At 25.9% G+C, this 24,688-nt stretch overlaps 2 protein-coding genes across 3 annotated transcripts in view; one reads left to right on the top strand and one right to left on the bottom strand.

The window, feature by feature from the left end:
- The first annotated feature begins 14 nt into the window (after positions 1 to 14).
- Positions 15 to 4,155, top strand: LOC107449654 (MICOS complex subunit MIC60). Of its 2 annotated transcripts, none has more exons than XR_006226692.2 (2): positions 15 to 385; positions 959 to 997. XR_006226692.2 is itself a non-coding variant. In XM_016065250.3 (2 exons), the coding sequence occupies exon 2, from the start codon at positions 2,094 to 2,096 to the stop codon at positions 4,095 to 4,097; it is 2,004 nt and encodes a 667-aa protein (XP_015920736.2). In that variant the 5' UTR covers positions 174 to 385; positions 2,084 to 2,093; the 3' UTR covers positions 4,098 to 4,155. The 2 variants fall into 2 exon arrangements, 1 of the variants encoding a protein (XP_015920736.2); XM_016065250.3 differs by lacking the exon at positions 959 to 997 and adding an exon at positions 2,084 to 4,155 and having other exon boundaries at positions 174 to 385.
- Positions 4,156 to 12,334: 8,179 nt separating this feature from the next.
- The window catches only part of LOC107449649 (methyltransferase 2), a gene marked incomplete in the record, with an annotated part of 14,211 nt that continues 1,857 nt past the window's right edge, over positions 12,335 to 24,688 (bottom strand). The window contains 8 exon segments of the mRNA XM_071182070.1: positions 12,335 to 12,422; positions 15,613 to 15,727; positions 17,442 to 17,574; positions 18,541 to 18,601; positions 19,521 to 19,741; positions 21,160 to 21,376; positions 22,702 to 22,773; positions 23,723 to 23,903. Coding sequence (XP_071038171.1) covers positions 12,383 to 12,422; positions 15,613 to 15,727; positions 17,442 to 17,574; positions 18,541 to 18,601; positions 19,521 to 19,741; positions 21,160 to 21,376; positions 22,702 to 22,773; positions 23,723 to 23,903 — 1,040 coding nt within the window.

The following is a 24,688-nucleotide window of genomic DNA, read 5'->3' as shown; positions in this document are numbered from 1 at the left end:
ATCATAACATTATGCAGAGTTGAAAAAGAAGGTAAACTTGATTAAGCACATAAGAAAAAAATGTAAAAAAGTAATTCAAGTAAAAATTGAATCATTTTCAATTAAATTTATTGCTCTAAGGGGGAAGTAGAAGTTGAAGTGTTTACCATTATATGGCGATCTAGAATTGTGCAGAACTAGGTATCTTTAAGCTTATTACTTTCTTGAAGTCGGAAAAAATAACAATAAATAAAATTAGAAAGCATTTCTTGAATCTGTTGTGTAGGAAATATTTGTTTTGTTTGTAACTTAAAAGAGTTAAAGTTACGTCTTTTAGACGATTTAGCCGTTATATTAATATAAAAACTAAGTTTAGCACAATATTCTTATATTTTATAGAAGATAAGTAAGTTTAGTAGGAAGATATTTTTTTCCCAAGCCTAATTTTAAGATATATTTTTTGAATATAAAGCTTTTATATTTAACTGTGCAGTTTTTATGTTTCCCGAATGATTAAAGTTAATGTTTTTATTTACAAGGAATAGGTTTTCTGATAGATGAAATGTGTAACACTTCTTATAATGATGCAATCTGGAACACATTTTGTTAATGCCTAATAATATGTTGAATTAACTTTTATGCAATTAAAAATTAATTCTTTGTAAATACGTTTTTTTGTTCTATAAAGAATATTCTTTTTAGGGGATTTTTATCAGAAATATCCTATAAATAATCGGGAAATTTTTAAAAAAATTAGGAATGAATCCTGTCATACAAACATGAAATATACATATTATTTATGCCATGTATTAATGTACTAGTTATGGTTGTTAAAGGACCAGGATGCTTAAATTTTTTTAATTCTCTTTGGTGTTCAGGAATATTTATTTTAAAATATAAATGTTTTGTATCAAGTAATTTATAATTTAAAATAATTGTCTTTTGAAAAATGCATTTCATTTATTAATTTTTTTTTTAGTTTCTTTTACTTTACATAAAACTTTTCACAATGATTGAAGTAACTTGCAACGACCGATTAGGGAAGAAAGTTCGTATCAAGTGCAAGTATCCTTTTTAAATGTATTTTTGCAGAATTGGTTATCAAAAATTTGCCTTCTAAAAAAGGTTGACACCCCTTATTTTATGACATGATAAAAATAAATGGTATTAAATGTATTAGATAGTAGTAGTATAAATGTTTGATAAATTATTTATTTAATAGCTTTGTTAAGTTTTAGTCTGTATTTAATTCAGTCATGATTGACAATATTGATGAAATTAAACTGATGTTGATAGTCAGGCAAGTTGTTTTGCTGTTTCATAACTTCATCACAGCAATTGTTATCTAATATTAGTCTCATAATTTTTCTAATGTGTAAATATCATATGATGTTGTACTTTTAAACTTAAACTAATATGTATATTTATCACTTGTTGTTCAAAAAATTTAGGAAATATTATTATATTTTAATTTTAATATCTTTAATTTCTGGAAATCAACTACAATTTGAGTCTGTTTTAGTTCCTATTGTGTTCAAAACTTTAGGAGGGTTTATTTAAAGTAAAGAAAATAGACCTTGTAAATTATATAGCCAAGCAAGCTTAAAATTAGTCTTTACTTAAAGTTTGTTTCAAGCATGCATCTCATCTATAGGGCATTGTTTATTAAACTAACCTAATCGGTTACAATTTTAATTTCTTCGCTTTTGAAATATATATGATCTACTGATAATTTAGTCTTTTTGTTCTTTTACCTACAAACCTTTGAATTTATGTCCTGAAATTTCCCTGTTGCTACTTTCTTAATAATATGAGGAAAAAACTACTAACTGGAAGTTTCGGACAGTCAAGACTAGTGCTCTGATTATTTAACAAAGTAAAAACTAATTGCAACTTTGATTAAGACAGCTAATTCATTTTTTTTTAAATATTTATTCTAAAGCATTTCAGGTCTAAGTACATATATTTTAAGTTTATGCTTATCATGATTAGTTATTAGCCCTTGGTATCATTAAACTGACTACCTGTTACTAACAGTTTCTAGCCTCATTTCTGTAGTCCTACTATGAACTCAGGACCATTAAAAATCCGTTTTTATTTGCAGGCTGTTGCAGATGTGGCGGTCATTGAAACAAGCGGCTGTTAAGTCTAAAATTCACAACAAAGTTTTTTTCCGCAATCATTCAAATGAATTATATAGTAAATCTCGAAAGGTAGCTATAGTAACTGCTGCTGCTTGTACAGGATTGGTGTCAGCTGTTGTGTACAGTAAATATGATTCTGCACTAAAAAGTGTTTTTGAAAGATATATTCCATATATTAATAAAATATATGAGCTCTTGCCGGATTTTTATGAATCTAAAAGCCTGACACCTGAAACATCCCTAGAGAATAAAGAGTTGTCCAATTTTTTAAAAGATGAGCCAGAAGATGCTGCTGGCTCATCTCAGAAATTTGGGGTAGATTTTAAAACGCATGTAAAAGACGGAACTGTAAATAGTGATGTAAATAAATTAGAAGTAGAGCCAGTTGAGCTGAATGTCTCATTGTCTGAAAAGCAAGCTTCAAAGTTTGTATTCAATGAAAGTTTCGTTAATGGTATGGTAAAACAATTGGAATCAAGTTGTAGTGAAACGATATTAGCATATGAAGATGCTGTCGAAGAAATTAGAAAATATATGAAGTCATTGTGTGCAGCCTTATCTGGTGATCCTGATAGTAATATTGCTTGGAAACAAGCTTATCAGGCAACTTGTGATAGAAATGCTGCTATTGAAAGGGCTGAAGAAAAGGCATCAAATACCAAAGCTTTGATTGAAAAGCTTAAATCTATTGCAAAAAATGTTGCCCTTGAAGATCCTAAACACCCATTAATTAATATGTGTGATGATACTGTTAAGAAAATTGTGAAAGAACTAAATAATTCTGAAACTAAAATAAAATCTGTTGAAAATGAAATCAAATCTACTTCTGAGTATCAGATGCTTGTGAATAAATGTATAGAAGAGTTTCGGCAGAAATTTCAAAATTGGACCCATGGATTAAGCGATAAAAAAACTATTGATGAGAGTGATTTGAATGCCTTGATTGTTGAAGCTCATCAAAAGATTGAGCAATTACAGAAGCAACTTGCTAAGCAACAGGTCACTGAAGAGGTAAGACTTGGTGAGGCAGTGAGAAAACAAATATTGAATGAAAATTCTCTAATCGAGGACAAAATTGGAGCAGAATTAGAAAAAAGAAATATTGAGATTGAAATAGCTGTTTTGAAAAGAGTGTCATCACTTAAAGAAAATTTTGAATCTGAACTTAGGAAGCTACTTCATATCCAAGCAGCGGCACATAGTGACCATATACAAAAACTGTTGAAAGTACATGAGCAAGAAATTGAACGAAAATATTCTTTAGATTTGGAAGAAAGACTACTACACACGAAAGGTGCTATTGCATCTGATATGTCTGGATTGATGGCGAGGTTGAAAAAAATATTAGCATTTTTAAAAGCTAAAACAGATTTAGATGCTGAGTCCAGAAAAGCTGAATCATTATGGTTATCTTGCCAGTCCATGAGTAACAAGATTTCTTCAAATAATAGCAACTTGAATCCTTTGGAAGAAGATATTGCTTCTATAAAGCTTTCTGCGGATGAAAGTAATGTGTATGTTAATACTGTATTGGCAGGAATACCTAATGAAGCCTTATCTCGTGGTGTATGTTCTCCTGGCATTTTAAAGCAGAAGTTTTTTGATGTGAAAAAAGTTTGCCGAAAAGTAGCAATGATCGATGAAAACAATGATTCTTTATATCGTTATTTTTTGTCTTATTTGCAGTCTTGTCTAATTATAGATGAAGTTTCCATACCTGCAGCTGAGCTTGAGGGAAAGGTGGCTGTTGATCCAAGGGAATGGGATACGTATGATATTCTTTCCAGAATCTCTTATTCCTTACAAAGTGATAATCTTGAGCAAGCTTTGAGGTACGCCAATCAGTTAAAAGGAGAGGCTAGGATTGTAGCGAATGAATGGATAAAAGAATTAAGACTATTGTTAGAAACACAAACAGTTGTTAAAGCTCTCTCAGCTTATGCAGCAGCTGTTAATGTTCAGGCTTATCACTAACGTAACTGTTGTATCAAACTGCTTAGTAATTAAATAAAGAATATTCCTTAATTTTCAATGCTTTTGTTATCTCATTTAAGTAACAACAAAAGAAGTTTTATTTTGGAGAACCATTAAACTTTATATGAAATGACTATCATTGCTGATAATATTTTCACGTTATTATATTTTACATGGTCACCATTAGGTTCATAGAATATAGTTTTTCACGATATTAAAAAAGTCAAAATTTGAATTTCTTTCAAAATAGAGGTAGGTACTGTTGGTATTTAAAAGGCAAACTGTTTTTCAATTCGTAAAATAATAAGTAATATTTAAAATAAACTTTTTCAATTAGTTTCAAACTGTTCGCCATTATATCAATACAGGTAAGCAGCTCATCTGTATGGATGTTTTTGATTTTAAAATAAATTCTAATTTAAGATTAACTTTTATAAGTTTTTGGTTACGCTTGTTACACTTCAAAGAACCTTTGACCTTTTTTTTTTTAGAGTAGTACATATTTTTTTTACAATTTGTTTAGTATTATTTGAAAAAAGAATACTTATTATTAAAAAAATACTTCAACAAAGCATTAAAATTCATAAATTTTTGGTTAAAAAAAACATTTTCTAGATTATTTACCATAAAAACTACAAAGAAATATAAAAAATTCTTCCAGTTTTGTTTTCTTTGTACTTTTTACTGAAAAATAATCAAGAATATGTTAATTTAATGTGAAGAAAAAATATCATCCAATTTGTCTTACTTTTTGTGGAATCACCCATAAGGTTTTAAAATGTTTTGAGTACTAGTCAATATTTTAAACTAAATCAAAGCTTCAAACTTATTTTACTCAACTGACTGTGGATGAAGTAGAATTTTATTTTTAATTGATTGTTCATATCTTGAGTCAATTTTAAATGGTACTTTTTTTTTTTTTTGAGAAATCGCAAAATTAAATCTAAAAACTTTTTTCTTTTAATTTTCTACTCTTACGGAATTCTTTAACATAAGGGTTTTTTGAATTAAAAAAACTTTTTTGGCATAAAATTTTATAATTTAACAAACTTTTTTCAAAAATTGTTCTAAAGATGTAAAAAAAAAAGAAAATAGAATTTTTTATGTCTAAAAGAAAATAAACTGTGAAAATGTAGACTATATATGAAGAACAAAAAAAATAATTTTTTTTTAGGGTTAATGCTGAGAAAAAGGTTATGTTTTAATGAAAAAAAAATTTTTTTTTCATTCAACACATTAAAATTTTTGAAAAACTAGACCTTGTTTCATATAAAGTCTAGAGGTCAAAATAATATATGAATTAAATAAATTTGGTCTTAAATTTATCAATATATATATATATATTATTAAATATAAAGAAATACCAACCACTGTTGCATTGTATAGTTGCTAGGATTTTGATTGTGATTACAAAAAAGGTTGACAGTTTTTGAAAAGTATAATTTCTCAATTTTTTAAGGACATTTATTGGTTCTTTTTTTTAAAAAAAAAATTGAACTAATTTAATTAAGTAACTTTTTTTTTCTCAATGGGGCCAACGTGTTTGTTTAGTAATTAAATTTAGATTAGTCTCACTGACACTTTTAACAAGTGAGGAATTTGTGACTGAATTCAAAATATTTTAACTCTTATATATTTGTAATTCTTCCTACTAGTGATCATATAAGATACATAAAATGCTTACATATGAACATTGATATGCAAGTTGTTTAAATGCACATTGAAGTCTAATAATTCCTTTGACTTGTGATAATTATTGAATTAATTTTTTGAATTCTAAGATGACTAGAAAAATTTCTAAATTTTTATTTTCTCCGCTGGGCCATGTTTGTCAATATTGTCAAACAAAATTTTTGTGTATCAAAATGTTTTTTTTTTTAATGGATATTAATAAAAATGTATGCATTTAAATATTGTTTCAAAACAAATAGTATTTACATTATATCTACATTAACACTTGTATTTTAATATAAATATATTAAAATTTATTTTCTGGCCTGTAAAGCGAAAAAATTTTTGTCTGATTTAAATTTTAACATCTCACAACAATGTTGGGAAATATAATTTTTGTGCTCTTGTGAATATGAGTTGCGTTACGAGACCTTGATGACAGTATTGTAACAGCACTTTGCACCATTCAATCATTAATCACATAAATATGAATATGATACATAAATCATGTTAATGTGATTGTTGATGTGCTATTTGTAAACTACATGAAAACAAATCAGAGTTGGGAATTTTTTAAATTTAATTTAGTGTAAAAACCAACAGTTAAATTTTTTTTATCGATTCACATTCAGGTGACTTACAAACTGCTAATTTTTCTAACTGATATTATCTTTTATATACAATAGTTTTGAAATGCTGTACTTTTTTGCACCTTTTTGCATCGCTAGACTTAATTTCTTTGCCACAAAGTAATGCAAAGTATTTAAGTTACCCTATTTTAATATTTCTACTCTTAATTTAATATTGATGTGTTTAAATGCACCCCTGCTTATTTCTCGAACTACTCTAATTTTCTGACTTATACTTATTTCTGTTCTAGAAGTTGATTAATTAGTGTTCTACTGTATATTAAAGCTTATTGTATTAAAAAATATAAATTTTGATTTTAAAAATCAATTAAATGTCATTTTACAATTTACTTATTGAAAATAATCTCCATTATCAAGAAAAATATGACTGCAGTTTTTTAACCCAAAATACAGTCAATTCGCTATAACTCGAAGTACGATAACTCGAATATTACTATAACTCGATTTTTTTATGAGGTCCCGACCCTTTTATCTTCAATTTCATGTTAATTATTCTCGATTACTCGAATTTTACTCCCTTTAACTCGATCTTTTTTGGATCTTTTAAAGCAAGAAAAAAAACCTAGAAGCTGACATCTTGTCCCTTCCTTTGCAACACACACACAATGTCTTTCGCACTCTTCATGGAGAAGCTAAAGCTGTCCCTCTTGAAGTATGTGAACAGTGGTTAAATAACACGTTACCAAATTTACTTCAAGGATACAGTTAAAATGATGCTTTCAATATTGATGAAATGGGTTTATTTTTTAAATGTCTTTCAAATAAGACTATGATGTTTAAGGATGAAAACTNAAAATGTTTCCTTTACAGCTAAAATTAATAGCTTGCCAAAAAAGAAAAAAAAAATTTCTCTTCTATGAGATGTTTACATCGAAAATTCCTATTAAAATGAAATTAATCATGAATTAAAGAGTATGGTTGAAAACATTGAATAGATTAAAATTCGTTGCTGTTTCGGCACCTGGGGGAAAATATACTCCATTAAAGTTTACTTTTCCAGCTCATGTGGATTTGTTTCACAACAGTTAGGCTTTCTACCTTTTATCGCAGAAGTTATAGGTTCAAAAACGTGGATAATTGTCTATATGTTTTATTCAATTTATAATTTATTTTAACTTTTAATTTTTTTTAATAAATTTATATTTAATTTATTGTTTGTATATTGGTTTGATAAATATTTTTCAATGTACTCTTCATTTAAATCGCATATATTTGTATACAACTTTTGTTCAATGCTATACTCCTATAAATATCAATCATTTTTTTACTTGTAATTGTTTTACTGTATTACCAACTAAATTTGTTTTTTCACTGAAATGATGTTAAGTAATAATTTTTTTTTTCAAGCAGCAAAGTATAACAAGCATAATAGTATACTTTAATTTGTTTGCATTTTTATAATTAAATTTAATAAAAACTTAAATTATTTATTAAAGTAAAAAATTAAGTTAGTTTAAAAATTTAAATTACTAAATTTTTCAAAATAATCCATGTTTGTTAATTAAAAAATAAAAAAAATTAAATATCTATCAATTTTTTTGTTTTTAAAAAATTACTTTGAATTTTATCTCTCGATTTCTGTATTTAAAACTTTTTAAATACAGAAATCGAGAGATAAAATTCAAACACCACACCTGGAATTTGAACTCAGACATCTGATATGACGGCAAATTTTTACTCTATTCAAGGTTTTTAAAAATGTCTCGGGATTTATAAAACTACATGACATAAGTTGTCATAGGTGCCAAAAAAATTGTCGAAACGGCAATTAAATTTACAATGAAAATTGGCCAAAATAAAAACAAGTTGAAAAGTAATTACTCAAATTTGATATTTGCGCATCATAATAAAAATATGGGGATTTTTAAAACCATGCCAAATTTCTTAACCAGACCTTGAAAAACCGATCAAGAAACAACATAGATTTACATTAGAATCTGTGTAAATTGTGCTCATCAATAAGTTATGACTCAAATGTCCGATTCAAAATTTTTTTATTTTGCAAAAATAATTTCATTGTGTTCAAAAGCTCAGGTTGTGCACCCTTTATTTTTTAAAAAGTCTGTTGAATTTTAAGCCAATATTAGAATTTTCACTTATAAGGTAAAATTTTCAAACTATATAATACTTTTATTTTCCAGATAATTCAAATAATTAGGTTATGAGCTGCTCAAATATTTCTGTTCTTTTTAAAACTAAAATATTTCTGTGAAGTTTTTAAGAAATATATTGCATATTTTATGATTTTAAAACTCTTGAATGATTCCAAAGTGTCACATTTTTAGAAAATTAATTGAAACAATTAGAAAATTTAACAAAAATGTTTTAATTTATGTTATAAAATTTTTTTCATGTATTTTTTTTACTAATGCAAGAGCATTAATTAAATAATAACCTACTATGTAGAAACTTTATTTTTGAAGTAACCATTATTTTAAATTTTAAGAAACATTTTATAAAAAATTTACTTTGTGTCCTTAACCTTTTTTAAGATGAAATCCATGATGGCATGAATTTAGAATTGTATTATCAATGATTTTTTAACAACAGAACTTTCAACCTATTAATCAACAAAATATTCCATTATAAATTCTACTCATGCAAATGCTGTACATTATTGTCATGTTTTTATCAATAAATGAATTGTATTAACCTAGGGTGTTTTATTTTGAATATGTTTGTTGTTTTTAATTTTTTTTTCATATGTTACTGTTTTGGAAGAAAAAAAATAAAATCAGAATAAAAATCTCTTTTTAAAAAAAAAGTTTTCTGAGTCCATTTTTTTAAAGACATTTATATAAGTATCTTTGATTACTAGTTAATTAATTTTCTTGTGCTAAAAATCTGTTTATATCTAAGACATCAAACGAAACATAAAAAGCTAGACTATCTGCCATTTCAATAAATGGTGACATTATGTTTCATTAAATAAATTCAATATATAAATTGAACATATAATTAAACAAACATTTTGAAGAATACAATGTTTGTTACATCTTTTAATACAATTGTATTAAAAGCCCATATTCTTCATCCTATCCTACATTTCCTAATTACTAAATCTCTTTATGGAGTCAATAATTGTTTTTTTTAAAATAAAGACCAAGATTAACTTAAAAGATTTATTTACATATTCATATATACACACAAGTATCCCTATCCTTTTTCACTGGCTTCATTCTCATTATCATAATTTCTAAAACAAAATTACAAATTGGGTTAATTTTAAAATGACACAATTCCTTATTAAAAGTGTAAAAATAATTTTCATAACAATCGATTATGAAAATTTGTTCATTTGGTAGCATTTGGGACTTTTCTTAAAAATAACTTTTTTAACTGCATAGTGATTTTAAAAAATGAATAAAGTGCACAAATATGCATTTAAAAATGAAATAAAAATATTACTGGAAATAAAATTTCTAGCAATTTAAATCCAGTTTCTTTTAAGCATCAGAAGTTTGTGCTTCCTCAGACAGCAATTAATTATAAGATAACCATATATTTATATGGGGTCACCCTTAAAAAATATCCCTTTTTTCTGTATTTTTGTCCCCCTCGTCCTCATCATAAAGTGTCACACTTCGTTTTACTCCAAATCACCTGGTTACATGTCGCATGGCAGCAGTTCAGAATCAAAACAGATACTTAAAATTTTAACTATGCATTTTATTCCCTTCCAAGCATGACAACATTCATGTAAAAAACCCTTTTGCAGAATCTTCTTAATATATATATATATCTTATTGTTTTTCTTAACTTTCTTTGTGTTTTCTTGTATTTATATATATATTCTAATTTTATACTAATGAAAACTGATTAAACATTTCTGAATTAAATAATTAAGATCAAATGAACAATAAATGTTTTCAAGGGTGTGAAAAAATTTACTTTTATATTATAATATATTGTAAATAAAAACATCAATACCACCCTATTACATAATTATCACCTTATTACACAATTTTTCAAATTATTGTAACAAGCTTAAATGATTAAACAAGATATAAAGTCATATACAGGGGGTGGACAAAATAATGGAAACACTTCTTTACTAATACAGTTTCTCATATTTCTCAAGAAAACTTAAAAGAAACTCAAAATGATAAGGGGTTTTCCACAAATATAATTTTGTATCAAAGGACAAAATTAAATAACAAATGATAATGCCTTACAATAAATGTTTATATACAGAAATATGATTGTTAAAGGAAAGAAAAGACACTTTATAGGGATAATCCCAAACAATGCTAGCGTCATTTTTAATAAATCTTATTTAATAGTTCAAAATGAAATTTGTGGAAAACACCTTATCATTTTGAGTTTTTTTAAAAAAGTATAAAATATACTTAGAAAATGGCTTTTAAATTAAGGTATTAAAATAAGATTTTTTTTTATTAGTTGCACAATACGATTTCCTACAAAATTAAGAAGAAAAAAAATTCACAATTTTCCCTTGCGGGCGCGGTATAAAAGAACTACTAAAATTACTAATATCTTGCACAATTTTAAACGAATTTTTCTCAAATTGTAAAGCAGTAATTTTGTAACTGTTCAGTTTTGTAAGTGAGCAACGCCCTCTGTGTAAAAAACGAGAGAACTAGTGTGTGTATTAATTACCAACCTCGAAAGAGGCAAGTGTGTGAATTCAATGTGCAAATAAAATATCAGTCCGCTGCGTTAATATGTGTTTTGTGTCTCATGTTAAGAGAAATAACATGGTCCTTACCCGAGCCTGAGCGGGTAAGCGATCTATGGACGAGAGAATTTTGTGAAAATTAAGCTAAAATTANTCAGGTTGTGCACCCTTTATTTTTTAAAAAGTCTGTTATTTTAAGCCAATATTAGAATTTTCACTTAAAAGTATTATATAGTTTGAAAATTTTACCTTATATTTTCCAGATAATTCAAATAATTAGGTTATGAGCTGCTCAAATATTTCTGTTCTTTTTTAGGTATTATTTTTATTGAAGTATTATTTTTAAAAACTAAAATATTTCTGTGAAGTTTTTAAGAAATATTTTGCATATTTTATGCTTTTAAAACTCTTGAAAGATTCCAAAGTGTCACATTTTTAGAAAATTTATATTCTGTAAATATAATATTGATTAAAAGAAGAAACAATAAAAAAAATTAACAAAAATGTTTTATTTTTATGTTATAAAATTTTTTTCATGTATTTTTTTTACTAATGCAAGAGTATTAATTAAATAATAACCTAGTAAGTGGAAACTTTATTTTTGAAGTAACCATTACATTTTAAATTTTAAGAAACATTTTATAAAAAATTTACTTTGTGTCCTTAACCTTTTTATAGATGAAATCCATGATGGCATGAATTTAGAATTGTATTATCAATGATTTTTTTAACAACAGAACTTTCAACCTATTAATCAACAAAATATTCCATTATAAATTCTACTCATGCAAATGCTGTACATTATTGTCATGTTTTTATCAATAAATGAATTGTATTAACCTAGGGTGTCTTATTTTGAATATGTTTGTTGTTTTTAATTTTTTTTCTTCATATGTTACTGTTTTGAAAGAAAAAAAAATAATCAGAATAAAAAAGTTTTCTGAGTCCATTTTTTTAAAGACATCATTTATATAAGTATCTTTGATTACTAGTTAATTAAAAATTATTTTCTTGTACTAAAAATCTGTTTATATCTAAGACATCAAACTAAACACAAAAATCTAAGACTATCTGCCATTTCAATAAATGGTGACATTATGTTTCATTAAATAAATTCAATATATTAATTAAACAAACATTTTGAAGAATACAATGTTTGTTACATCTTTTAATACAATTGTATTAAAAGCCAATATTCTTCATCCTATCCTACATTTCCTAATTAATAAATCTCTTTATGGAGTCAATAATTGTTTTATTTAAAATAAAGATCAAGATTAACTTAAAAGATTTATTTACATATTCACATATACACACAAGTATCCTTATTCTTTTTCAGTGGCTTCATTTTCATTATCACAATTTCTAAAACAAAATTACAAATTAGGTTAATTTTAAAATGACACAATTCCTTATTAACAGAGTATTTTCATAAACAATCAATCATGAAAACAATAAATCCTTTACAATTAAGTATCAATTTTATGATTTTTTTTAAATGATTTGATTAGTAAGAAAAAAAATCTGTTTCTAATTTTACACTTTTTTTTTTTTACTGGATAGCATCAAAAAAATATTTTTTCCCACTACAGCCATATTTAACAACCCTACACATTTAGTGTGATCATAGTCATCAGCATGTTTGTTCATTTGGTAAAAATAGAAATTGGTAGCATTTGGGACTTTTCTTAGTAAACTCTTTTAACTGCATAGTGATTTTAAAAAATGAATAAAGTGCACAAATATGCATTTAAAAATGAAATAAAAATATTACTGGAAATAAATTAATATTTCTAGCAGTTTTTTTTTTAAGCATCAGAAGTTTCTGCTTTTTCAGACAGCAATTAATTATAAGATAACCGTATATTTATATGGGGTCACCCATAAAAAATGTCCTTTTTTTCTGTATTTTTGTCCCCATTATCACAAATTGTCAAACTGTTTTACTCCAAATCCCCTTGTTACATGTCACTATATTACAGTAGTTGTTGTTGTTGCTAATTCCCATCTGGTCTGACGGGGTCAGACCAGATCAATGAATCCGTTGACACTCAGAAAATCCGAAACCAGAATGGGAGAGGAATGAATGTCATTCCAGTCCAGCCCTAAACAGTTCAAGATGTGCTCAGGTGATGCCTGGTTTTGTTGGCATTTAGGGCAAAGAGGAAAGATTTTTTGATTTGCAGAAAATGTGAGACTTTTTAGGTGTCCACTGGCCAGTCGGGATAAGCAGGTGTTGGTTTGCCTATCACCAGGGAGAGATAGAGAGAGTCCTGGTCTTTCTGTACAGTAGTTCAGAATCAAAACAGATACTTAAAATTTTAATGATAATTTGTGCACATAACATCAATAATGGTTAAGTGTATACTTATTTTGATGAAAAATATAAAAACTAACCATATAAAAATATTTTAATGATTTTAAATATTTTAATTTCAACCAAAACATGTTAAGTCATACTTTTTTGTATCTCTCTTCCCCTTGTCACGATATGAATAAAGAATACTAACCAGACTGTTCAATTACAGTAACCTCTTTCTCCCTTACAAGCATGACACCATTTATGAAAAAAAAACTTGTGCAGAATCTTCTTAATATATATATATAATGAAAACATTTTTGAATTAAATACTTATGATCAAATGAACAATAAATGTTTTCAAGGGTGTGAAAAAATTTACTTTTATAATATGTTGTAAATAAAAACATCAATACCACCTTATTACACAATTTTTTCAAATTATTGTAACAAGCTTAAATGATTAAACAAGATATAAAGTCACATACAGGAGGTGGACAAAATAATGGAAACACTTCTTTACTAATACAGTTTTTCATATTTCTCAAGAAAACTTAAAAGAAACTCAAAATGATAAGGGGTTTTCAACAAATATAATTTTGCATCAAAAGAGAAAAATAAATTAAAATGCCTTATAATAAACGTTTATACACTGAAATATGATTGTAAAAGGAAAGAAAAGATACTTAATAGGGATGATCCCAAACAATGCTAGTGTCATTTTTAATAAATCCTATTTAATAGTACAAAATGAAATTTGTGGAAAACAACTTTTCATTTTGAGCTTTTTTTAAAAAGTACAAAAATTACTTAGAAAATCGTTTGCAACTTTTTAAATTAAGATATTCAAATCAGATTTTTTTTATTAGTTGCATAATATGATTTCCTACAAAATTAAGAAGAAAAAAAAATTCACAATTTTCCATTGCAGGCCCAGTATAAAAGAACTACAGTGGAAAGTCGCGTATCCGGAATCGGCGGGACTTTCCGAAGTCCGGATAATCGATTTTTCCGTATAATAGACCCCCAAGGTAAACAGAGATTAAAATGATCTGAATCTAAGAAGCAGAAATTAAATAACATTATTTTTCGGGCAATAATGTTTTAGTATTAGAATGATATCTAATCAATCAAAAACAAAATATTTAAAAAAAAATAATTATTGCTATTATAAAAATAAATATAGGAAACTAAAAAAATTTACAGTTATGAAAATATTAATTGCTCTCTCCGCCATTTTGAACTAGAACGTTTCAAGCAAGAAGGGGAAATTCCCGTCATTCATTCATTAAGGTGGGTAGGTGAAGAAGCAAAATTCATTTCCTTCTTACTTGTCATTCAAGTTGAAGGGGGGGAAGTGACAAGTTCTTATTTTCTCTCCTGTCATTGGCTATCAATCAAGCATAAAGGCGTGGCATGCTGATTGGGTTCTCTTTATTTTTTCTTGTGTGACTAAAGGGGATTCCCCCTCCACTTTAACGTTTGCTGTGTTTACCCTTTTTCACAGTACTTCTTTCCCTAACACTTTATCAAAAAGGTTCCAGGAAATGCCTCTTTTACTAGCCAGCTGCACAGGAAAGAAGGGGGGAGGGGACTCAATTGTGCTCTTTTGAAAACAAATCTCCCCCCCCCTTTCCTGCATTCCAGAGGAGGAGCGTTACTAACGGTACGGTCTTGGTAGATCTTCTGTTCTCTTTTCTGTTGATTTATGGGTTTAATGCATAGATCACTAGAAGCTAAGAAAGGAAAAAACCTGTCAAAATACTTTTTTTTTTTTTTAAAGAGAGTGGGGAAGATGAAGAAATGTTTGTTTATTTTGATTGTTAAAAAGTGTCCGGGAAATTGACCCTTCCAGAAAAGGGACGTCCGGATATGGGACGTTACACTGTACTATAATTACTCATATCTTGCACAATTTTAAACAAATTTTAAAGCAATAATTTTGTAACTAATTTTAAATTGCACTAAAAATTTTGTTTAATTTTATTGCAAATTTTTCAAGTTGTAGCAAAAAACATATAATAACCAGAATAACTACTACAAGTTACAAATTTATTGCTAAATTTTTTGGCATAGGTTGTTCAAAAACACTATTTTCCGTTTGTAATTTATTGTCGGTCCCAAAGCTTTAAACTTCATTGGTAAGTATGATAAGTCCCATGATTTAAACATTTCTGAAGTTATGATTCTTTAAGTATTTCCATTATTTCATCCACCCCTTGTAATTTTGTAAATAATAATATAACCAATTCTCACTTGGAAAATATTTCATCTTTAAGTAATGATTGTATCAAGCAAGTGACAACAAACACATTTAGACTGTTTCCTAATGATTTATACTTCTGTCTCAGTGTTATAGAAGAAGGAAAGTCTGAAAGAACAATTAATATATTTCAATGCATAAAAATGTTAAAATTTTGAGTTATTCAAAACAAAAATAAAAAAAAATAGGAATCAGATCAGAAAATTAAAATTTATGATAAGCTTTTTTACTGAATTTTAATTTCAGTACATTTTTAATAAACATTAACTAATAATGTTGGATCCAAATTCTAAGAATTTTAGAAAGTAAAATTGTCCAATATGTTTTTGATTGTGTTTTAAACATAATTATACACTGGTGTAAGAAATTAAGAGAATTTGCAGACTTGGTCGATTATCTCTAGAACTACTGGACAGATTTTAATGAAATTCGCTATGTACATACATTGATACAATACAAAACAAGTAACCATTCAACAGTTGTAATACACACTCATGATTGTGCGTAACACTCGTTGGAGTCGGAAGGTATGAAATATCAGCAGCAGAATAAACAAAATGGGTTAATAAGGGGGATATACAGGCCTCGCAGCGTGATTTCATACTTGAAATAACGCAGTTTATAATTTCCTGTGGCATTTGGCCTGAATTCTCTTCTGGCAATTTCATGCCTTCCGACCCCAACGAGTGTTATGCACTATCATGTGTGTGTATTACAATTGTTGAATAGTTATTTGTTCTGTATTGCATCAATGTATGTACATGGCGAATTTTTTTTAAAATCTGTTCAGTAGTTTTAGAGATAATCAACCAAATCTGCAAATTCTCTTAATTTTTTTCATCAGTGTATTGAATTACTATAAGTATCATCAGGTAGTTAAATTATCACTCTATTGATAAGCTTAGGTTAGAAAACAAAAAAAGTCAACCTCTTGTAAACTAAATTTATTCAAGTACTATTTAATGAATTGAATTTCTAGAAAAATATTTTAAAATTATGTAGTAAATAAAACAAAATGTTAATATATTTTTCTCAAAGGTATGGATAAAGGTCATGCTTAGAAGTGGTGTAAAAATTATGATTTTTTGTTTTGTTTGTTTTTGATAAAAATTACGATTTATATAATGGATTTCTTAGGTCAACTCTTTAACTAAACAGAAAGATTTTTTTTTCACTCAAAGAAAGTATTTTCCTTACATTTAAACGTAACTAAGCTGCAAACAGTTTTGCAACGAAACATTTATACAAAGTAAATGAAAGAAAAGACTATTAAAAAATTGCTTTATTATTAAACTATATCATTCTTTATGAGTAAAATATAATACTTGTTTGACTATGAATTATTGTTTGAACATTTCATTAGCCTGTGAGAAACCTACCGTCATATTTAATAATGCAACATTTTGTTATTTATTTAGAAAAAAAAACAAAGTTTTCAAACAAAGTAAGGTGGAATTAATTTTATTATTTTAATCAAGAAAATTTAAAACTTGAGAAAAATTTACTTTATAATACACAATAAGATCATTTTATTGCATTCCCTCCCCCCTATATTTGAAAAACCAAAAATTTTATAACACTCATCACTGCATTATTTAAATATTTACTAATTTCCCTTTCGTCTAACTCAAAATTATTATTTCTGATTGTAGAATATTCTGCTTAGCAAAACTTAAACTTACAAATTCCCCCTTTCATAATTAAAGAAAAAAACTCTTAACTCAATAAAATATTTCTTAGTTTTATGAATTTTTAAATCAGTTAATAGCAAAATAGAATTTATAATTACATTAAAAATAAAATATAATTGTTCAGAACTTACTAAAAGAATCTGGGAAGCACATGATATTGGATATTTCTTTGGGAGTAAAATATCGAAGTCCCAAATTTCTCAGTAATTCTAATTTAGAATTGTTGTCATCAACACAAGCAACCTGCTTAAAAATTTCAGTCACCTGCAAATAAATTTTAAGCATTTATTGTACCAAAAATTTCATGTGATGAAAGTAGTTGATCACAAGCAATTTTGTAATAATAAATTAATTTCACTGTTTCAAAATTAATAACACTAGTTTCACATTTAGATAACATAAAATTTTAAAACAATACAGTATAATATTTTCAAAATTATTTCATATTTCTAAAAGAGAAATATGAATTTCAGAATTATCTAATAATTTAACTTCAGAGAACAACAGCGTTGGAAAATTAGAATTACAAATATAATTAATATTATTATAATGCTTTTTTAAATTTATTGTTGTTTGTGTGAGAGAACATAGTAACTTTGGTAAGTCATGAAAAATTCGTGAAATTATTCATGGAAAGTCATGGACTTGAAAATCTAAAATGAAACACATACCCCGTATGTAGGAGTAAGGGTAGAAAAAGCAACTCCTACCAATCTGGCTTTTTGCTTATCTGGTACACCTTTCCCCTAAGTTAGACGAATCTCATTGCATAATTATCTGAATATATTGGTAACAATTTTAAGATAAAGCTTAATAAACTTAAATGCCCAAAATTAAACATAATTTTTTTCTAATTTAAATCATATTGTAACAAACACGGTTTAGTTAAAAGGGCGGATCTTCCAAAGCTAATAATTAATTTTAAGTAAGAATGCACAAAGTTTTGAATTTCAACACTGAAGCTGGTGGATTAAACCGGCAAATAAATAATACAGAAATAAGATTTGAGGAATAAAAGAAACTATTTAAAAAATAATTAAGTAATAAATTGCGTAGTCATAAGTTTAAATTTGCAGATCACTAAGAAATAAATAGTTATTGTTGAATGATCATTGTAACTATTTTTCTTGTTTACAAAACTTTAAATACAACATTCTCTTTAATTTTTTCAATCATGGTTTTGAATGTATTGTTAAAAAATGATATGCATAAAAATCTCGAAAAAAGTACCTTTAAAGAATCTGTTATTGGGACAAATATAGATCCAGTTCCTTGAGCATAATGACTATATCTAAAAGAGAAGTAAATATTTAGAAACACAGACAATTTGATGGAAAATGGACAATTTGAATATTTTTCTTCAAAAATTTTTTCATCAATTTAATACATTTGAACGTTTAAATAGTGCAATTTTAACTACAACTTACAGTGAATACAAGGTCATTTACAATAGCTATTTTAAAACAGAACTCTAATTTGTAGCATACATTGTTAGTAATTATAAGAAAACTATGTATTACAACAATTCATTATTATTATTACTCAAATACCTTTTCTTTGAATTATTAAAGCAAAGACAATAAATTTGTGAAAAACATTTTTATTGCAGATGATTTTTGGTCATAAAATTAGTTTGATTTATTTTTAGATGTTTTATAGAAGAGATTAAATAAAAATTAAAAAAATTTCCAGCATAGATTTTGGATTGAGGTAAAGGTTTTTGGGTAGAACAGAAGCCCATTATAGCATTTAGAGTACTTTTTATAGTAAAAATCACTTTAGCTTTTATCTATGTTGATAATAAAATAAGATGTCCTTTAAAATGAAACAAAGTATTTTGGATCAAAATGCAGTTATGTTACTCAACATTTCTATTTGAAAAATTCTGCAATATTTTATTTGTTCACTGATAAAAAAATCTAACGGGAAGGAACTATATTGTAGTTGAGTTGTATTTCTATTAAAATACTACCAACACATTCTTTCATAACAGTCAATAACTACATTGTCTTTTACAAGCTTAAAAAATTTTAAGAAAAGGTAAAATCTGTTTTTTTTTTTTAATTTTTTTTTATTGAAAGTATTAAGAAGGTTAAAGAAGAGACAAAGGAGTTAAGGCCACATATTCCATACTTTCTACTGAAGTACATATTATTAACTGGGTTCAAAAAGAGACATTGTAAGTTTAGACATAATAACTTTCAACTTACGCTTTGGTAAAACAACAGCAGGTGTTACTAGTTTCATCAACAATATCTAAAACTGTCCAATGTTTTAGAAGAACATGATCAGGTACAAGATAAGGTTTAAAATAATCAGGACTATTTTCTTCTAGATGATGTTTTAAACTACACATATTATAAGTACTGTGAATGCATTTTAAACAATGAGATTTCCAATTGTAATTTGAATGTGGAATGATGTTGAATATCTGTAAAGTATAATAACAAACACTTTATTTTCAAATGCCTAAATATATAAAATAATTGATAATTTAAATTTAAATAATGACTTCTTAAAGTTACAATATGCTTAAATACTCATAGTAATAACTAATTCAAGTTGTTTGAAATAAAACTAACATGTTAAGAGGAAATTTGGTGTATATTAATTATTCCATAACTACATTTTCTACACTAAAACATGAATTCAAGTTAGAATGTGTTATATATTTTTTAACTTACACACAATTAGAAAAACTCAGTAATGTCTTCAATTATACAGCATCTTTCGTATGAAGCCAAGTTTATTTATTTATATTGCCTTACCTTGCTTAAACCCCCTCCCCCCCAAAAAAAATTAAATAATCCTTTTCTATAAAAAAAGCTTTATAGAGGGATAAAAACTAACATATCACATAACTGTAGTAAATATAATAAATACAACTGCAAGCATCACGCCCAATACTCTTACCAAGTGAATACAATAAGATGTTTCATAATTCTATAACTCAAGGAAACCTGTTAATAAGATTTAAATAATTGTAGCTAGTAATTTTTTTAATTTAAACTTACTACACTATTTTCTGCTTTATAATAAACAAAAAGAATCCTTTCATAATTATAAAATTCTGTTGTTTAAGAAACTTTGTTTAACTTATTTACTAATACTAACTAACTTTAAACTTATTACACCACTTTTTGCTTTATTTATCATAGTCCAAAAGATTCCTTTCTTAAAAAAATCTTACAGCATAAGAAGTATTATTGATTAATTACAACTTATTTAATAAAAAATAACTAACTTTAAACTTATGACTGTATTTTATTTCTAATACTTCTTATTATACTTCTGCTTCATTTATTCCCTCTCTTCATTATAAAATTCTATTGGGTAAGAAATATGCTTTAAGCTTTAAAAACCATCAGTTAATATTAAAAATGTTCATTATTTCATAGTCTTTAATAAAATGTATAGTCAAATGTGATAGATAAATAATTATAGAGGACATAAAAATTAAACTAACTAAAAAAAAAAAGACATTGAAGAATAATTCAGAGAAAGGAGATTGGCAAAATTTCCAAATAATAATAATAATAATAAAAAACAGGGAAAAAAATGTTAAAAAAAAAATTTAAAAAAGAGTAAAGATCATAAATAGAGGTGACACTATTCTGTACAATTAAATTTCTAAGTGCTTAATAGTTCATGATTATGATGCTTTTAAACACCTGGAATATGCAGATGTAAATTGGAGCAATCCTCCTCTTCTTTGTCTAAGATAATGCAAAAATTACCATTTATTGTAAAATTTTAAATGTTTTTCATTATTATTTATTTTGCTATTTGTTGTAAGAATTAGTTCATTTAAAGAAAAATATTCAACCACAGATACATAGAAAAACATACCTTTACATCAGTAGTTGTAATTGGCTGAGATTCCAACTTAGCAGTCATGTAATAACGAAGTCTTGAATTAGGAACACCAAAACCTATGGGTGACAATAAAAATTCTTGATACCTGTAGTTGCATTGTTCCAAAGTTTTTATTAAAACATTTCTTGCTTCTGAATCTTCAAAACCTTTAACATTCTCTAGAATTATATAAGAGGGTTTTCTCTGCAATCTGTAATGAATGAAAAACTCTTAACAATGTTACCAAGTTGGAATTCTTGCATAGACACACATACAGAAAATTATAAGTTTTTGTTTAGTTGTTTGTTAATTTCAGAAAGCAATTTGTACTGATAAAAGTTTCAGTTTTATTGTAACACCTAAGAGACCAAGTTAACTAAAATCTAGGTATGACTTGAATGTATTATTATATTTTACAAATTTACTTCATAAAAATTTTAAAACATCCTGACTTCATTATTTACGTGTAAATTGTACTAATTCTATTTCTATATCTTCAACACTTTTGCATCCTCAAACAATGCAAAAAACACCACTACTACTTATTAAAATTTTAGATTGTTTCTCTTAAGCTACACTACTTTGTCTGATATAAAAAAAATGCAACAGATTTTAATTTGTTAATGAGTCCTATGATTAGCTAAAACATAACACTGGTTAACCAAGGATAATAAGGCAAATTATACACTTCATTATCAATTTTGATCCATTTATTTCCGAGAGAAAAAATGAAAAAAAAAAGGCTTGATGTAATAAAAAGTTATGTTACCAAGTGTGAATTCTCGCATAGATGTACATATAGAAAATTATAAAATGAAATTATAAGTTTTGCTTAGTTTTTTGTTAATTTTATAAAACAGTTTGTACTGATAAAATTTTCATGTTTCATTGTAATCCCTAAGAGATCAATTTTACTAAAATCTAGGTATGATATTGATGTCTCATTTACTTCATAAAAATTTTAAAAAATCCAAACTTTACTATTTATGTGTAAATTGTACTTATTCTATTTCTATATCTTTAACACTTTTACATCCTCAAATAATGCAAAAAACACCACTACTACTTATTAAAATTTTAGATTGTTTCTCTTAAGCTACACTACTTTGTCTGATATAAATAAAAATATATAAAAATTAACAGATTTATAAGTCCAATGATTAGCTAAAAAGTAACAGCGGTTTAAGTTTAGTCAACCAGGGATAGTAAGACAAAAGATACAGTTCATTTTCAATTTGACCCATTTCTTTTCTAGAGAAAAAATGAAAAAAAATTTTGATGTAATAAAAAGTTATCTACACTGCTTTGCAAAATACATGCAAAACAGTTGTTTCAGGCTCTTTAAAATAGTAAACATTAAAAAATCAAATTTATAACTGACTCTCTACTTGTATGACACAAGCAAGTATGTAATGAATAATCACAAGCAAATAAACATGCTAAAAAGATATTATTTTAAATAAAGTTATAAAATTTTAAAAAATAATAATAAAAAGTTTGAACAACAAAATTTACTTAAAATAACAACCAACTTACTGAACAAGAATTTTCATGATATGCAAAAAAGAATCACTTCTAGCATCCTCTATATCTTTCTTTAATCCAACCCTGGAAATTAACACCAGTATGTAAATTACTTTCGTAAAGCAATATCACAAAAAATATGATTAAGATAAAATTGATAAACGAAAACTGCGGTCACTTTATAAAATGTATGAATAAAGAATTAATGTAACTATCTGGTGCAATAATTATTAAGTACCTTCACCAAAATAATTAGTTAATTTAAATGATATTGATCAATATCTGGATCTCACACCAGAGCATTCTATTACTCTTTTAAAACAAATCATAAAACAAAGAACTTTAAATTTTAATATAAAAACTTTATAAATCTATATTTTAGAATAAAACAGTTTCTTCTTTCTTTTCTAAATTGAAATAAATAATGAATTAATTTAAATCGCTGTCTTTTTTTAAATTTTATATTGAGAATTTATATTGTAAAACACTTCATTTTCATTAGAATAGGAAATATTTCCCAGTCAAAGTAAGATTTAATTAAAGCTAAGTTATTTGGAGTTTAAAATCAAATTTTTACTAAAGCAAAGAACATAAAATTTTTAAATTTGTCTCTGATTTGATTTTATTGAAAACATTGTTATTATAACAAAATCGAAGCAGATTTTAATCAGTACATTAATTTTAAAGTTAATTATAAAATAAAGAATATACATCTTTTATAAAATGTCTCATAAAAAAGCTACATTTAAAATATTAACAAAATTTTTAGTTTAGACAGTAAAAATTAAATTTTTTTATTATAACAAACAGAACAACTTTATTCATGAAAATCATTTAAAAAATATATTTCAACGTTTAAATAATTTTCTTCATCCCCACACCATTTTCTTTTAATAAAAAAACATAATTTAATCATTATTATTAATAATCAATTTATATACAGCTTCAGTGTTTTTTTATAGTCATTATTATTGAAAAATAATTGAAGCAAAAAAAAGATGACACCAATAAGCAAACAACACCTTTAATTTACCTTGTGAATGGCTGACATGGTGGACTCATTGTTATGATATCTATTTTCATATCATCTATTTCTTTCACTGTAAATGATTTTAAATTTCTTTGATAATGACCTTTTATGCCAAAATTATGCCGATAAATTTCATTGACAACAGGATTCATATCTACAGCAGCAACAACATCAAACAATAATTGTGACGCTAGAAATATACAAAATATATGTTATGTTGCATTTTTGTATGAACATGTTGCATGATGTATGAATATAATTAAATTTAATTCAATAATTAACATTTTCTTTGTTATTACATAGAATTTTACCTTTTTATCTAAAACCATTTATTTTATTTTTATGCTAGTTATTTTATTTTTCTGCTAGTTATTTTATTTTTCTTCTTAAAAATTACTTTTAGATTTTTTTTTACATTTACAATTCGTAAACTAAAAAACTGAGTCGGCTGTTCAACGATGTTTATGAAATAAAAAAAAGAAATCTCTGAAATATATTTCTATGCAAGCCAAATGCAAACATGGGAAATCTGTTCACAAAAAAACTGAAGTAATATATTTACAACACAGTTTTTCTAGTAATGTAGGCACACTAAAACCTGAATGCCTTCTACCTACTTGCTAAATTCACCAAATTTTAGAATTGCATTTTTAGCCTAAACATATTTAAATTTAATTCAATAAGTAATAATTAACATTTTTCTATGCTATTATTACAAATTATACATTTTTGCATCGAACTATAAATGTATTTATTATGTTGTAACGTTAGTTAGCTTTGTTTTCTACTTAAAAGTTAATGAAATTCATATTTCAATAGTTGGGAGCTCCAAACCCAAGTCCAGATGAAGACTCAAAATTTTATATATAAAAATATTAACACAAATTGACAAAGATAATAAGAATATTTAAAAATAACAAAAAGCCTAAAAGTTTAATATAGTAGAAAGTAGCTTTAATATATATATAT

Source organism: Parasteatoda tepidariorum, chromosome 6 (assembly GCF_043381705.1).
Source record: "Parasteatoda tepidariorum isolate YZ-2023 chromosome 6, CAS_Ptep_4.0, whole genome shotgun sequence".
Classification (NCBI taxonomy): domain Eukaryota; kingdom Metazoa; phylum Arthropoda; class Arachnida; order Araneae; family Theridiidae; genus Parasteatoda; species Parasteatoda tepidariorum.
This window is presented reverse-complemented; position numbering and strand designations above follow the sequence as displayed.